Below are 14146 nucleotides of genomic sequence, written 5' to 3' on the forward strand. Positions count from 1 at the left end.
AAAATAAAAAAATTTATTCTGCGTGCAATCTTATCCTGGATTCTGACTCCTGGCCACCAAAATGTGCTGCAAGATGGGAGATTCGTTAAAAAAAATCCATTGCCATAGGATGTGCACATTCAGTGGATTCAGAGTTTCATATTTGGGTGACTTCCACTGGATGAGGAAACACAGACTCTGAAGGCTTGACTTTCCAGGGCTTGGTATAAAATAGCATGTAAAGCAACTGGCAAGTGGCTGAAATTCAGTTTTTGCACAGCTTTTCTGAAGTAACTTCATCCAGTATCAAATGGGACAGAATCAGAATGACATATGCAAAAACAATCATTTTTTATTTAAGAAATATGTCTAAAAAAAGTAAATTGTATGCATCTGCTATAACTAATTTGTCTATTCTTTTGTACTCTACTGTGTAATAAAAATATTCATGTCTGAAAAATAAATAGTAATTTAAGCCCAAACATAAGTAGTAAATGCTTCAAAGCTTCTTTTTATTCATACTTGGACTTTTTAGCATCATATGTCATGTGCAGCAACTTCTCCTTCAAGGCAAGTTCTTGCATTAGACTGAGGATACAACAGACAGAAACACATCCTTACATTGACAAAATCAGTCAAACAACCTCCTTAGGCTAACCTTTGTCTAAATATTTGAAAACAACACTCCATAAATCAATGCTTTCGGCTAATCCTCTCGGGTTTATACCAGGCTTTAAGTTGCCATCTGTACTTGGGAAGTTTAGAATGTAGTTCTTGATTGTAAAGTGTTTCTGTGCACACATTACGCATCAGGCATACAAACTTATATAAAATGGGTTGAAATACAAAAATATGGTTATCACAAGAGTACCAAAGAGCACAGAATTAGAACAATTATTTTATCATTAATAGCAAATGTATGTACATCATCCCCCCCAAAATGATTTTTTTCTTCTTCTGAAATGGTAACTGTAGTGTACATTGGGAAAAACAAAACCCATCAGAGTGAACACAATGCTAGCCTAACTTCAGTCCTTTTAAAAAATATGTAGAATGTCCCAACCGTCATTATTACCCACAGAAGTTATTATAAATAATTTTCACATGTTGAATGAATGCTTTATTGCACACTTGTACAGCACATACACCAACGTCAGGAAGAAAAAAAAGAGAGATAAACTCTTCATCTAACTAGTTGTTTAAAATGTTCTGCTCTTTGTTCCTACATGCCAAAAACTGCATGTTGGGAGTTTAACCATTTATGGCCTAAATCCTATTGCTAGTCCCACCCTGTAAATGGTGAGTCAACAACACTTATGTAAACCCCACCCATTGAATAGGTCTGCTCTAGTTTGGGTTACTAATAGGATGTTGGCCTAAAAATTCATTTTAAAAGTGGAGGTTTGAGCAGTTGGGGGGGGGAGAGACATGGAACGGAAAACATGCTTTGGATATATTGTTAAACTAATTAATATATACCTTGTTTCCTGAATGTACTCATTCTGCTTCCTACTCTTGTAAAGTCATTAAAAGTATCAATTAAAAAGTCTGATGCAGAACCCCAGCTTTTTCCATGCTCTTTTTAAAAAGTATATGCAGCTGTTCCACATGCAGTCAAACATTCCTTCTGCTTTGCAGAATTAGGGTTTCCTGCCCTATATTCCATTGAAGATCAAATTACACAGTGCTGGATGCTGTTTGCAATTACGGTAACTGTTTTTGTCCCAGGATTTTGCCAGACTGGCCAGCCCTGGATTGTAATTAACCCTTTGGGCTGAACTTTGCAGAAGAACGGAACAAGACAGAAAACAGGCACAAGCAACACCACAAAACCTTTCTAGCAGTCTCTATAGCTGGAAGTGGAGGACCACAATCTTCTGTGTATGAAGAAAGGGTCATCAAAGGATATGAATTCATGATGCACATCACTAAAGAGAGTGAAGAAGAAACTAAGACATTAAAAGTGTGACAAAAGAACTGACTGTTTTATAATACGGTACCAGCTCACCAAGTCTCAATATATGTATATCAACCGGACATTGCCATACAAATACCAAACATTCGTGTTGATAATTTTGTTAAATTTTTTTAGCAAGGGGTTTCCATAGTTAATCAGCCACTGACAACACATCATTCCCACAAAATCCTCTCCTTCCCCTGCTCAGGATAAAATTGCACGATTACAAAGAACTGTGTCCACAAAGGCTAAGAGAGTACATCTAAATGTGTACAATTAAGGTACAGCCACTTCCAGAAGCCTGTTGTTTTTTCGCTTGCAAGTGGGAATGTTGCCGTTCTTCTGGTTGCCCCGTACAAACTTCACACACACTTTGTCATGTCTGAACTGAACAAGAAACCTGCAAGAGGCAAAAACATAGGTTTTAATTAGGGATTGCAGTCATTGCATTCTACTGCAATAATAAGGAAAAGGGAAGAGATATTAATATATTCAGCAGACTAAATAGCTTAGTGGTTTAGGTATCTAGCTGTCGAGGCAGAGGTTGGGAGTTCGATTCCCCCACGGTGCCTCTTGGGAGAAGAGCCAGCCTGGGTTAGCCTTGGGCAAGCTGCACCGTCCCAGGGCACCCCCTAGAAGAAGGGAATGGGAAGTCACTTTGTCTGTATTCTCTACCTGGAAAATCCTGAAAAGGGCCACCATGAGTCAGAATTGTCTTGATGGCACATTATTATTATTCAAAAACACCAGGCACAGTCAATCAAAACTACAAAAACAATGACTGGTATTAAGCAACAGATGCAAGTTTTAACAAACACCTAAGTTTGTTAAATATCGGTGCAGTATATATGCTGTTCTTAATATTTCTGGTTTTTGTACTTCTGTTGATGTTATTTCTGGAATTTATTATTATTATTATTATTATTATTATTATTATTATTATTATTATTATTATTATTATTATTATTATTATTATTATTATTATTATTATTATTATTATTATTATTAGTAGTAGTAGTAGTAGTAGTAGTAGTAGTAGTAGTAGTAGTAGCAGCAGCAGTAGCAGCAGCAGCAGCAGCAGCAGCAGCAGCAGCTGTATTCACCCATGTGAATATAATAGTTGTTGTGGGTTTTTCGGGCTCTTTGGCCATGTTCTGAAGGTTGTTCTTCCTGACGTTTCGCCAGTCTCTGTGGCCGGCATCTTCAGAGGACAACAACCTGTACAGACTGGCGAAACATCAGGAAGAACAACCTTCAGAACACGGCCAAAGAGCCTGAAAAACCCAGAACAACCATTAGATCCCGGCCGTGAAAGCCTTCGCGAATGTAATATAATAATACTTCATTATTATTACAATATATTATATTATATTATATTATATTATATTATATTATATTACATTATATTATAATCTTCACATATATGACCATAAAAGAGATGTCTGTCTGTTAAAGTTACAGCTCCAATATCATGAAATCCAAACAACTGGAAGTCAGTATTCATACTATAGAAATCCTAGTGACAGGCATGTGGGGTTTTAAACACTCATGTGTCTCTGTATATTTTGAACCATCACTACTATTTTCAGTCACTGAGTTGAAAGCTTCCCTAACCAAGACATAGAGTTCTAATGACAGTGTTTGAAGCTAGATGGGAAAGAGCAGGCAGCCCACAAGGTTGTTCTCTCCCTTTGTTGTGGGTGGCCCCAGAACAGTATCCCTAGAAGGTACTGACCCCGAGGGAGGCCTGGAGAGAGAGGACTAGGAGCAGGGCCTTCTCAATAGTAGCTCCCAGGTTATGGAATCTACTCCTTCCAGACATCTGCCTGGCTCCCTCGCTGTTAACATTTTAAAAACTTATAAAAACCTGGCTGTTTAGACAGCCTCTGCAATGAGCAGGTGGACTGGACTTGATGGACCCTTCGAACTTCATGATTCTATGACAGGCATTTCCATCAATGGAAACCTGCTGAGATTATCAGCCTTAAGATAACCTTGCCATTTTAAATATTTAATATTTTAATATGTCCTTGTTTGAATGCTGTTGGGTTTTGAAATGGTGTTTTATATGTTATATTTATTTTATACTTGTACTGATGTTTTTTGTTAAACTAAGTTGTGAATGAGTTAAGTATCTGGCTGTTAATCCAGTCGTTAGGAATATATTATTCCCTGTGGAGTGTTCCAAGACAGAAGCCAGCCCGAGTAGCCGTGGGTAAGCTGCACAGTCCCAGGGTGCCCCCAGAAGGTGGTTATTTCTTCCCATGTCATAACAAGAGGGCAATGCTTATTCTAGGCTAGTTGTTTTGTGCTATTTTTGTAAGTGCTTACATTAAAAATGATTTCACTTCTTAAGTGTTAACTGATCCATTAGGGGCAACGTCTTAGTCAATATTATATGTAGTCCCCCCCCCCCCCCGGGAGAAGGCAAGGTAAGGTAAAGGTTCCCCTTGACATTTAGTCCAGTCATATCCAACTCTAGGGCGCAGTGCTCATCCCTATTTCCAAGGCATAGAGCCAGCGTTTGTCCATAGACAGTTTCCGTGGTCACGTGGCCAGCACGACTAGACACGGAATGCCATTTTACCTTCCCACTGTGGTGGTCCCTATTTATCTACTCACATTTACATGCTTTCGAACTGCTAGGTTGGCAGGAGCTGGGACAAGCGACGGGAGCTCACTCTGTTGCGTGGATTCAATCTTACTACTGCTGGCTTTCTGATCTTGCAGCACAGAGGCTTCTGCGGTTTAATCCGCAGCACCACCATGTCTCCACGCAGTAAAGGATTAGCCTATTTGGACTGCAGTCCTCGCAGCAACCAGGAAAAGCTAGATAATTAAGATACAAAACTCACTGCACTACTGTCAATGCAAAATCAGTTCTACCACCACCATCACAGGAGAAGCCATATGGCTTCCTCCTCTGCTGGCTGTTCCTTGCCTTCCCTTTTCAGCATCCCTTTGTCAAATGACAAGGGCACCAGCAAGCAAACAGAAACAAGACCCTGCCAGAACAGTCTTGGTTTTGGAAAATGGAAATTTGGGGTGCAGAGATTTTGGTGTCCTGTATAAAAGGAGCAAGGAATCTGGCATCCTGTTAGAAGGTGAATCCCAGCTCCTGGAGGTTTCCAGGAATTCAAATTCAGGGTTGTTTTGTTGCTGTTGTTTTTTCATGGGGAACTACACAAACCTCTAGGAGACCGGATACATCTAGCCTCCAGCCCTCACTTTGCTCACCCTGCTCTACTTTATTTTTTGATTTATGCGTAGGTAAACCTGAACACTCTCAGAGTACAAGTTTTTGATTGGCCAATATAAATAAAATCAGCAAGACTTGTGTTTTTTGGGAAAAGGCTGGTAAAGCAACTCTAGCAGCCAGTATTTCTCACAAATGGATTATTTTTCCTGCTAGGTATCTTCTAACCACAGCCTACGATTAATCCATTCTTATGCATGAATTACTCACACTGCCCCACATCCCCATCCAGAATAAGCTTCTTCTTCTGAATGGCAATGGGTTTGTTAATCCCTGTTTCTATCCATATGCAAATAGATTTTGATAGAACTACAGCTCCCACTACTGCCTTTTCCAAGACCTGCTCCAGGTTTCCAGTCCTCTTTTACAGCAAGACCACCAGGATGCTCCAACTCACTTGAATACTACAGTACTCAGCTCTACACACCAGGTCCTATCCTGACAACTATGACCATTCCTATTTATTGCTAGGCACGGCACTGGAATTGATAAACTGAATGATGTTTAAATTTGGTGTACTAGCTTTGGAACTGCATGCTGATCTGTTATACTTGTGTTTAGGGAACATGATTTATGGCACACAGTTACAATCATATTTCAGGAATTGTTCATCTACTGAAAGAACAATACATCTGCCTCTTTAAAAAAACATCGCACAACAAATGCAGAACATCTGAGAAACATTTTGCTCACTAGGTAAAACTTTTCAGTTGTATACAACACAACTCAGAACTGTATCTACATATCTGATCTATGCTCATTTGAAGTTTACATAAATCCATCTGGCCTTTAATGTTACAAAGTCCTCGTTTTCCTAACTTATTTATATAATGCTTTATTTAATCACATCAAGCCTGCTTTCCAATTCAACCCTCTCCAAGTTTTAGAGCTACTTCTTGAAGTTAATTCCCAACTTCCCTTGGCTCAACGTTTCTTCATGCTGTCCATTCCTTCGTGGGCAGGCAGAATTCCCAGCTGCTTGCAAATCATTCATTTAAGCATTCCTGAACACTTTCCACCACTCTTGTCAGTTCATGTGTGAGCACCAGAAACAATAATGATAATACTATAGCACCATTCAGCTTTGACAGCTGCCTCTGATAAAGAAATGGAAAAACACAGCCACCCTTTCAGAAAAGGCAGCTTTCTTTTTCAGCATTTATATATGAGATGCCCAGGTGAGATTTAAAGGAACTTCAGAAATATTTCTGCCTTAAGACCAGAAATTTATAAATCAAACAAAGGGCAGAACTACTGGGGAAAATGGGCCTACACCTCTTATAGCCTAAGCAGAGTGTGTCTTTCCAGCTGCAAGCCACAGTGGCCCTTCCTTCTAACAACATGGTTTATCAATCACACCAAGAATGTACTAGCAAAATGATGGCCAATCCTTTGGCATGCACTATCTCAACACAAATCAATGGCCATGCTGTTGGTGATCACAAACTACACACTCTCTCTTGCACAAACAGCAGTTAAAATAGTTGGGGAATGAATACTGTGGCTAATGGCCTGCAGGATTATCCTGTTGTTGTTGTTGTTTAGTCGCTTAGTCGTGTCCGACTCTTCGTGACCCCATGGACCAGAGCACGGCAAGCCCTCCTGTCTTCCACTGCTTCCCGGAGTTGTGTCAAATTCATGTTGGTTGCTTCGCAGACACTGTCCAGCCATCTCGTCCTCTGTCTTCCCCTTCTCCTCCTGCCGTCACATTTTCCCAACATGAATTATTCTAGGATTATCCTAGTTCTTCCAAATACCACATAAAAAGTGAACTACGTACCTAAGGATGGATTAGGCAGCATTTAATCATAGTTCACCATCTTCTAAATAGGTTGAAGGAGATGACTACCCTGTTTCCCCGAAAATAAGACCTAACCTGAAAATAAGCCCTAGTATGATTTTTCAGGATGCTCGTAATATAAACCCTATCCCCCAAAATAAGCCCCAGTTAAGTGAAGCCCTGCCCTCCACCGTTGTGCAGCAACCAGAAGAAGATGACAGGACTGCATTTGAATATATGTAGACTGTTCTATATGAAAAAAAATTAAAACATCCCCAGAAAATAAGCCCTAATGCATTTTTGGAGCAAAAATTAATATAAGACCCTGTCTTATTTTTGGGGAAACATGGTATTACAACCATGAAAGACAAAAGAATGGGAACCATGTCCCATAGACAGAAATCCCAGGTGCCAAAATGTAGTGCCTTCAAGAGCAGCTGGTGCCACCAGGTCGTTTTTCAAAAACCTAGAGTTCCTACTCCTAGCTCAGGATTGCTGACACCGGCGTTCTCAAACGTGGTGCCCACCAGAGGTTTTGGATTACAACTCCCAGCATTTCTGACTGTTGGTCAGTAAGAGGTGAAGCTTAAATCATGTGGAAAATATCCTGGCTAAAATCCAGTAGTAAGTCACAATTAGAGTAGACCCATTGAATCACTGGAACTTATGGAGGAGAAGACTTGCTAAATCTCCACTGATTCAATGGGCCTACTCTAATTGTGACTTAATACTGGATTTTAGCAAACGCTGGACTCCACTGTAGTGTTCCAGTCAGGGGAGATGCTTGGGGAATCACCTGCACCTAAAGTATGTGTTCTACTCGTGAGCACAGCTCTTTTCCCAAATCATTTTTTTTCTGAACAGCTTTTGAATAACAAGTAAGGTAATGATAGCCACTTGTATATATGGTCCTCCAAATGTTGTTGGTTGTGAATTGTGATCTGTCCTATCTAGCATAAAGAATGGTCCTGAATGATGGGAACTGTAGTCCAGCAACATCTGAAAGACAACAGGTTCCCCACCCGGATGCTTATGCTGCTTTTCACTTTCCTCTCCCCCACACCCCAGCATTCTTTGCCTTAATAAGCAACAACTCTGCAGGATAACACCACTTGAGCATTATTCAAGGGGCTTTTCTTGTGGCTAAAAAGTCCAAAATGGATTAGGAGTACTTATGTGTCTATTTTGTCACATATGCATGTGGGTTAATAAGCCTTTGAAGCAAAAGCATGACATTTGCCACGTATGAAGGTATATATCTGGGTTACATTCAGTTTTCATACATACAAGGAATCTGATTTCTGAAAAGCAGCTACTAGAAACCAAAGGAACCAGAAAATTAGCCTAACATGCTAAATATTTACTTGGTGCACTCTAATTTGATTTTAGTAGAAGACACAAAGCATATGGATAAAACTCCATCGACAACTGTGGCTTTAATAAATGAAATGAACTTCACTGTTTTGTGAAAAACTTCGTTTCCCCCTTCAAACGCCATCAAAAGTGGCACTGACACTTGTGCCAAAAAGAAGTCATCTAAAAATTCATAAGTCTCAACTTTTTCCAGACTCTCCTGTAGCAAGTAATTCTATAGCAATAACTTAGTGAGAAAGTAATGGAATGCACAAGACTCCATTTTACAAGAACACACACTAAGATTACTAGGAGAGTCTGATTTTATCACCTCTTATTCAAGAAAATTGCTCATGCAGTGGAATCAATTATGCACCGCACATTGCTAGGTACCAGTAAAGTTGTCAAGATGAAGAATTTCTAAGCGGAATGAATTCCTAAAGCAGGTATATTTAGAAATATATAAGTGAATTCTATCCTGAGATAATGGAGAAAGACCTAATAGTTCAAATCATGTTGAAATGTAATTATCTTGGCCTACAGGAGAACCATCTGGGTACCTTCTGGATATAGTTAGGCAGTAGTATTGCTTAAGAGAATAAAGAGTCCAGAAAACCTCTTTTACAGGAAAAGAATATCTTGGCCTAAGGGTGGGTCCCAGTTCTGGCTGCTCAACTCGTAACCTTAGTCAGGGTAGGTTGAGAAACGGAGAAGTAAAGCAGAGCCTTCTCTATGAGGGCACCCACACTTCCCTCCACATCATTTTTGTTGACAGTTCTTGATGTTTTCATGTGCTTGCACTGGCTTGTTATGGTGGTCTGTTTCTCAACAGTTGCTGGTTTTTAAAGTTCAGATTTTTAAAATGTATTTCCTTGTTGGATATTACCGTTGTATGGCTTAAGCCTTCAGTTTCAGGTCATTTTGAACACTTTAATAGAAGTTTAAAAACAGGAAAAGCCCAAAACATACTCATCGGATATTTCAATGTTGAGCTTCTGCTTGGTTTGGCTAAGCATCGTGCGGTAAAGCTTGGTGGCCATTTCGATAAGATGGTCACTGATGAAGAGGAAATCCCCCTTTCCAGCTGCTCCAGACCCCTGTGACAGAAAAATAAACCAGCCATTGAAACAAAAAATGCAAGAGGTTCTGGACACTTATGCCCACATGGAGTGCTTCCTTATTATTCTATCATGGGTGCAGTTCAAAGACTGGCAGCACTTCATTCTGGAAAAAAAAATATATATAACGTTTCGGACCTACCTCTTTGAGGTGCACGGCAAAGAAGCCATCACTCTGAGAGCTCATGGACACTTTGATAACATCTCCCAGAGGGACCTCTGCTTTGATGTGTCCTGACTTCTGGTCGGCAAGGAGGACATTATTTTTCGTGAGCAAGAAAATCCTAGCACTGCTCTGAGGAAGAAGGAGAGAGATTATTTCTGGGACCATCACACAGGCAGAATACTTACTTAAGGCTCAAGGCCTCCTCAATTTCGGGCTTCAACAAGCATTTTTTGGGTCTAGGGACACTATTTTACGGAGCTGTTGCTGAGCAGAAAGTACTGGAGGGCAGGACTGCACCCCGTGCAGAAGAGCTGTTGTTGACAAACAGAAAGTAGGTTTTCTTCATGGAAATGCTCAAGGGCAGTGCTAGCACATGCAGTGTCATCTCACAGGGTCATTCTGTGAGGAATGCTCATCAGGATTCTGACCAAAGGTGACCAAAAGGGGAAGCCAATATGGCTCAGTGGATAAAGAGGAACAGCTGGACTTCTCAAGCTGAATTCCCCATCTGTAATAAGGGAATAAAATACTTACCAGTAATGAAAATGTTAGGAGAAAGTAGGTGAAAAGTGTAACTGATATTCATGCATTTAAATGTTCCATCACCCACAGGTACAGCTATTCTATTCCAAAAGTCTGGCTGATTAGAATTAGTTGCACATAATACCAGATATATAAAATTAAATATATCAATTCTTACTATCTATTCACAATGAGAAGTACAGTAAAAAAAATTATGTAATTAAAAGAACAAAAAGAAGGAGGAAAAAAAACCTAAAATGCTTTCACAATATACTTAGGCATAATCATTTTTACCTTTCCGTTTGCCCTGTTGATTTTGTTTACTACTTCAGCAATAATAATTTTTTCATCCACGGCATCTTTCAGTCTTTTATACTTGGGGTTTTTGCTGATTTCAAGATAAGCCCCTTGGAAAGGTTGGCCAACGCTTTAGGAAGACAAAGGAAATGAAAAGCAAGAGTGAAGCTCATAACCAATAAATGAGGGGCAAAATTAGGGGTTCCTTTGATGTTCCTCTTGTAAACTTCCACTAGCCTGATCAGTAGTTTAGGTAATGTAAGAATCAGAAATGTTGGAGAAATTCCCCTGAGCTAAGTTGAAAATAGAACAGGGTCTCACTAAAATCCATATCAAAGGAGGGTCTAGGCTCACAACACCCCCAAACTCTTCCTTCACTGGCATTAAATCTAAGTATCAGAATTTCTGGTTTCTATGACCTCTTAGGATTTGCTATGAAATGTCATGGAGATATAGTAACTCATTAAATTAAACAGGTATTAATTATGAATACACTGGGTCACTCTGAAAGTCATCCCATCTTCCCATAACCCTCACCACCTCCCCCCTTGCATTCATACAGAGTAGCTTGAGTAGTTACAATATAAGTTGGTGGAAAGACATCTCTGTTTCCTCTAGAGAAATAATATTTCTAACCCCTCACGTTGGCTCATAAAGTCTAACTCTCTGCATTGTTGAGGGGAGAAGAACACAGAAAATGTCTTGAACAAAGCTTGAAAGGATTGCAGCATGACTAACATCGCTGCAGGCAATGATGTAAGTTGTAATGTTCAAAGAGTAACATAATGATTGGCAATCTCCTTATACATTTTAGTGCAAGGAATAACAATTAGTTATTTAGTATTGCTAAAGAGTTATCCATTACTTTTAAAGGATTTTTTTGGGGGGGGCAGGGTGGCATTTTGGATAATTTTGACCCATCTTTGTTCTTTTAAACTGCTTTTTTTTCTTTAAGTAAACCAAGAGTAACTAAAAAGAAATGACAGACATGAGTCCATTATTAACAATGAGCAGCACCAGCAAGAGTGCTGCTCATTGTTAATAATGTGGCCACTCCCAGGCTTTGGAATGCAGCCTCCTGAAAAGCCAAGTTGGCCCCTTCCGGCTTGACCTTCCATCCTCCAGCAAAGACCTTCCATTTGAGGCAGGCTGTTGAGCGACACATGTAGGCCACAATGGGAACACTCCATTTATAAAATTTTGACATTTTAAAAGTTTTTTTTAAATTGTTTTTAACCTTGATCAATGTTTAGTGGGTTTTTAAAAAAACAAATAGTATTGTATAGTACAGTGGTGCCTCGCTTAGCGATTGCCTCGTTTAACAATGTATTCGCTTAGTGATGGGGTTTTTTTGAGCAATTTTGTGCTCCGTTTAGCGATGTTTCCTATGGGGAAATTTCGCATAGCGATGTTCGGGATCTTGCCTCGCTTAGCGATGACAGTTTAGGTCCCCCTGTTTCGCTTAACGATGTCCGTTTTTGCAATTTTAAGTGTGTCTTAAAATGTTCAAAAACGGTTTTAAATGCTTGGGATCGTTAGTGCACCTTGTAAAACCTGTGCAAACTTAATTTGGCTTTGTTCTGAGTCTTCGTTAAATTTTGGTGAATTTATTTCTCCCCCATTGGAATGCATTGAACTGTAGGTTTGACAGCGAAAACGGACATCGCAAAACCATTGGAATGCATTGAATAGGATTCAATGCATTCCAATGGGGGAAACACTATATCTCTTAGCGATGTTTCCTATAGTGATTTTCACTTAAGGACGGTAATCCGTTCCCATTGGAACGGATTAACCGGTTTTCAATGCATTCCTATGGGAAATGGTGTTTCGCTTAGCGATGTTTTCCCATAGCGATGTTTTTTTGGGAACCAATTAACATCATTAAGTGAGGCACCACTGTATTTAAACTTATTATTATTGTATGGTCCCAACACATTCTGAGCCACCTTGAGTCCCCCATGGGAGGAAAATCAGCACAGAAACAAACACATTATTCTTTAAAGCCATAGACAGAAAGTTATTTTTGAAAAGTAACAATTCAAGCTCTTTCTGACTTAATCGGAGGGGCATTCCAAACACTCAGCTATCTTTAGTCAAAACTAATTTCTTATGATCAAATAGAGAAGTTTTTGTAACCCACCCCCCAAAACAACCTTATTTAGGTGTGCAAGAGCAGCTTAGTTAGCCAGACAGCTTCCCCCTCCCCCCCTGATTTGCAGATGACTAAATTCTGTGGGTTTTATTTGCAAAGCTGCTTTAAATTAGTCTGAGAAAAATCAGAAGCTCATTCTTGAACGCTGAGTGCAGTTACAGTTTTCCTGCTGTTAACTATGGGACAGGCAAATCCATGCTGCTTTATATTTCCCTAGCAGACAGTTTAGTTTCTGGGGCTCCTGCTGGATTACACACAGCCCAATAGTTACACAGTTCACACATCTTTCAGAGAAGCCTCTCAAGAAAAGAGAGACACAGTAGGCATCAGGCTGAGCTTTGCTGGAAAGAGATGAGACTTCCGACAATTAAGCCTTTCTTAAAATTCCAAAACCACTTTTGTTGTTTTTTTGGTACTTTGATCATATAAGATAAGCTCACCTGCCCTCCAAAGAGGGTAAAAGAAAGAAAGAATGTAGACAGGGTGTACAGCCCCTTAAGCGATATGAATTGTGTATCCCCTGTCTGGAACAAGCAGTGCTGCTGACTTATCTGAACCGATGGAGACAGGTTCCTACCTGTCTGAGAAACTGATAAGATAAACTAGCTGTAACCCAAGTTAAGAATGTTAATACTGAAAGTGCAAAAGGAGAGAAGACGGCACTTGAACACTCTGTGTCTTGAATCATTTTTCTTAAGTATTAGGAAGCCTATGAGCATTTAATGCATTATAAATAATCACCTTGTACGACAGGCTTTTATGTGCAGTCTATCATGCTATGTTGGTCATTTATAGCAAAACTGAAAGTGCTCTGTTTTCTTCTACTCTACCCTATAATAAACTAAAACATGCTTGAATACATCCAGAGAGAATTGCTTTCTATTTTGATTCAATGCTAAGTGAGTGCAAAAACAGACCTCACTGTCATCTTTCCCTTCTTCCTCTCCGCTGCTGGAGGAGGATGAAAGTGGGTGAGAAAGAGAAGCACAGAACTCAGAACAGAATGGAAGGGAGCTTTCCAGAAATAGATTCTACAAAAGGGAACGAAGCCTTCCAGAAGTTGTTAATAGGGACGGGACATTTGGGTTGTAATGAATTAAACACAACACCTTATTTGGTCTAAGCACCAGAAACATCAATGGGCAAAAATAAAATGGAATAGCCTGAAATATCTGGTCTCTTTTTGTGTTTAATGAAAGACCCAGCATCCAAATGGTCCAGGGGGAAAAAAAGGCACCCCCTCCAAAGAACTCCAAGCAAAACTCAGAGGTTTTCACTGTACACAACACCGAGTTGTTAAACTACAATTTCCACTGTTCCTAATGATCTGCCAGGCTGATAATTCCAGTAGCATCTGGATGGGTTCCCAGTTTCCCAGTACAGTGGTGCCTCGAAAGACAATTGCCTCGCGGGATGAAAAACCCGCAAGAGGATTGTTTTTTGCGATCACTAAGGTGCTTCACAAGACGGCTTCTTCTATGACCATGCTTCACAAGACGCCCCCCCCCGACCGATGCCTCGCAAGACGAATAAATTTCATTCGTCTTGTGAAGTTCCCATAGG

At 39.9% G+C, this 14146-nt stretch overlaps 1 protein-coding gene across 5 annotated transcripts in view; it reads right to left on the bottom strand.

The window, feature by feature from the left end:
* Positions 1 to 470: 470 nt before the first annotated feature.
* The window catches only part of MYO1B (myosin IB), a 158155-nt gene continuing 144479 nt past the window's right edge, over positions 471 to 14146 (bottom strand). For 4 of the 5 annotated variants that reach the window (XM_072979647.2, XM_072979668.2, XM_072979660.2 and 1 more), the window contains 4 exons: positions 10426 to 10558; positions 9586 to 9738; positions 9295 to 9422; positions 471 to 2336 (listed from right to left, as the gene is read on the bottom strand). In XM_072979647.2, coding sequence (XP_072835748.2) covers positions 2213 to 2336; positions 9295 to 9422; positions 9586 to 9738; positions 10426 to 10558 — 538 coding nt within the window. In that variant the 3' untranslated portion in view covers positions 471 to 2212. The remainder of the gene's footprint in view (positions 2337 to 9294; positions 9423 to 9585; positions 9739 to 10425; positions 10559 to 14146) is intronic. The other variant, XR_013545163.1, reaches the window with a different exon arrangement.

This window comes from Pogona vitticeps, chromosome 1 (assembly GCF_051106095.1).
Source record: "Pogona vitticeps strain Pit_001003342236 chromosome 1, PviZW2.1, whole genome shotgun sequence".
In the NCBI taxonomy this organism is placed as follows: Eukaryota; Metazoa; Chordata; class Lepidosauria; order Squamata; family Agamidae; genus Pogona; species Pogona vitticeps.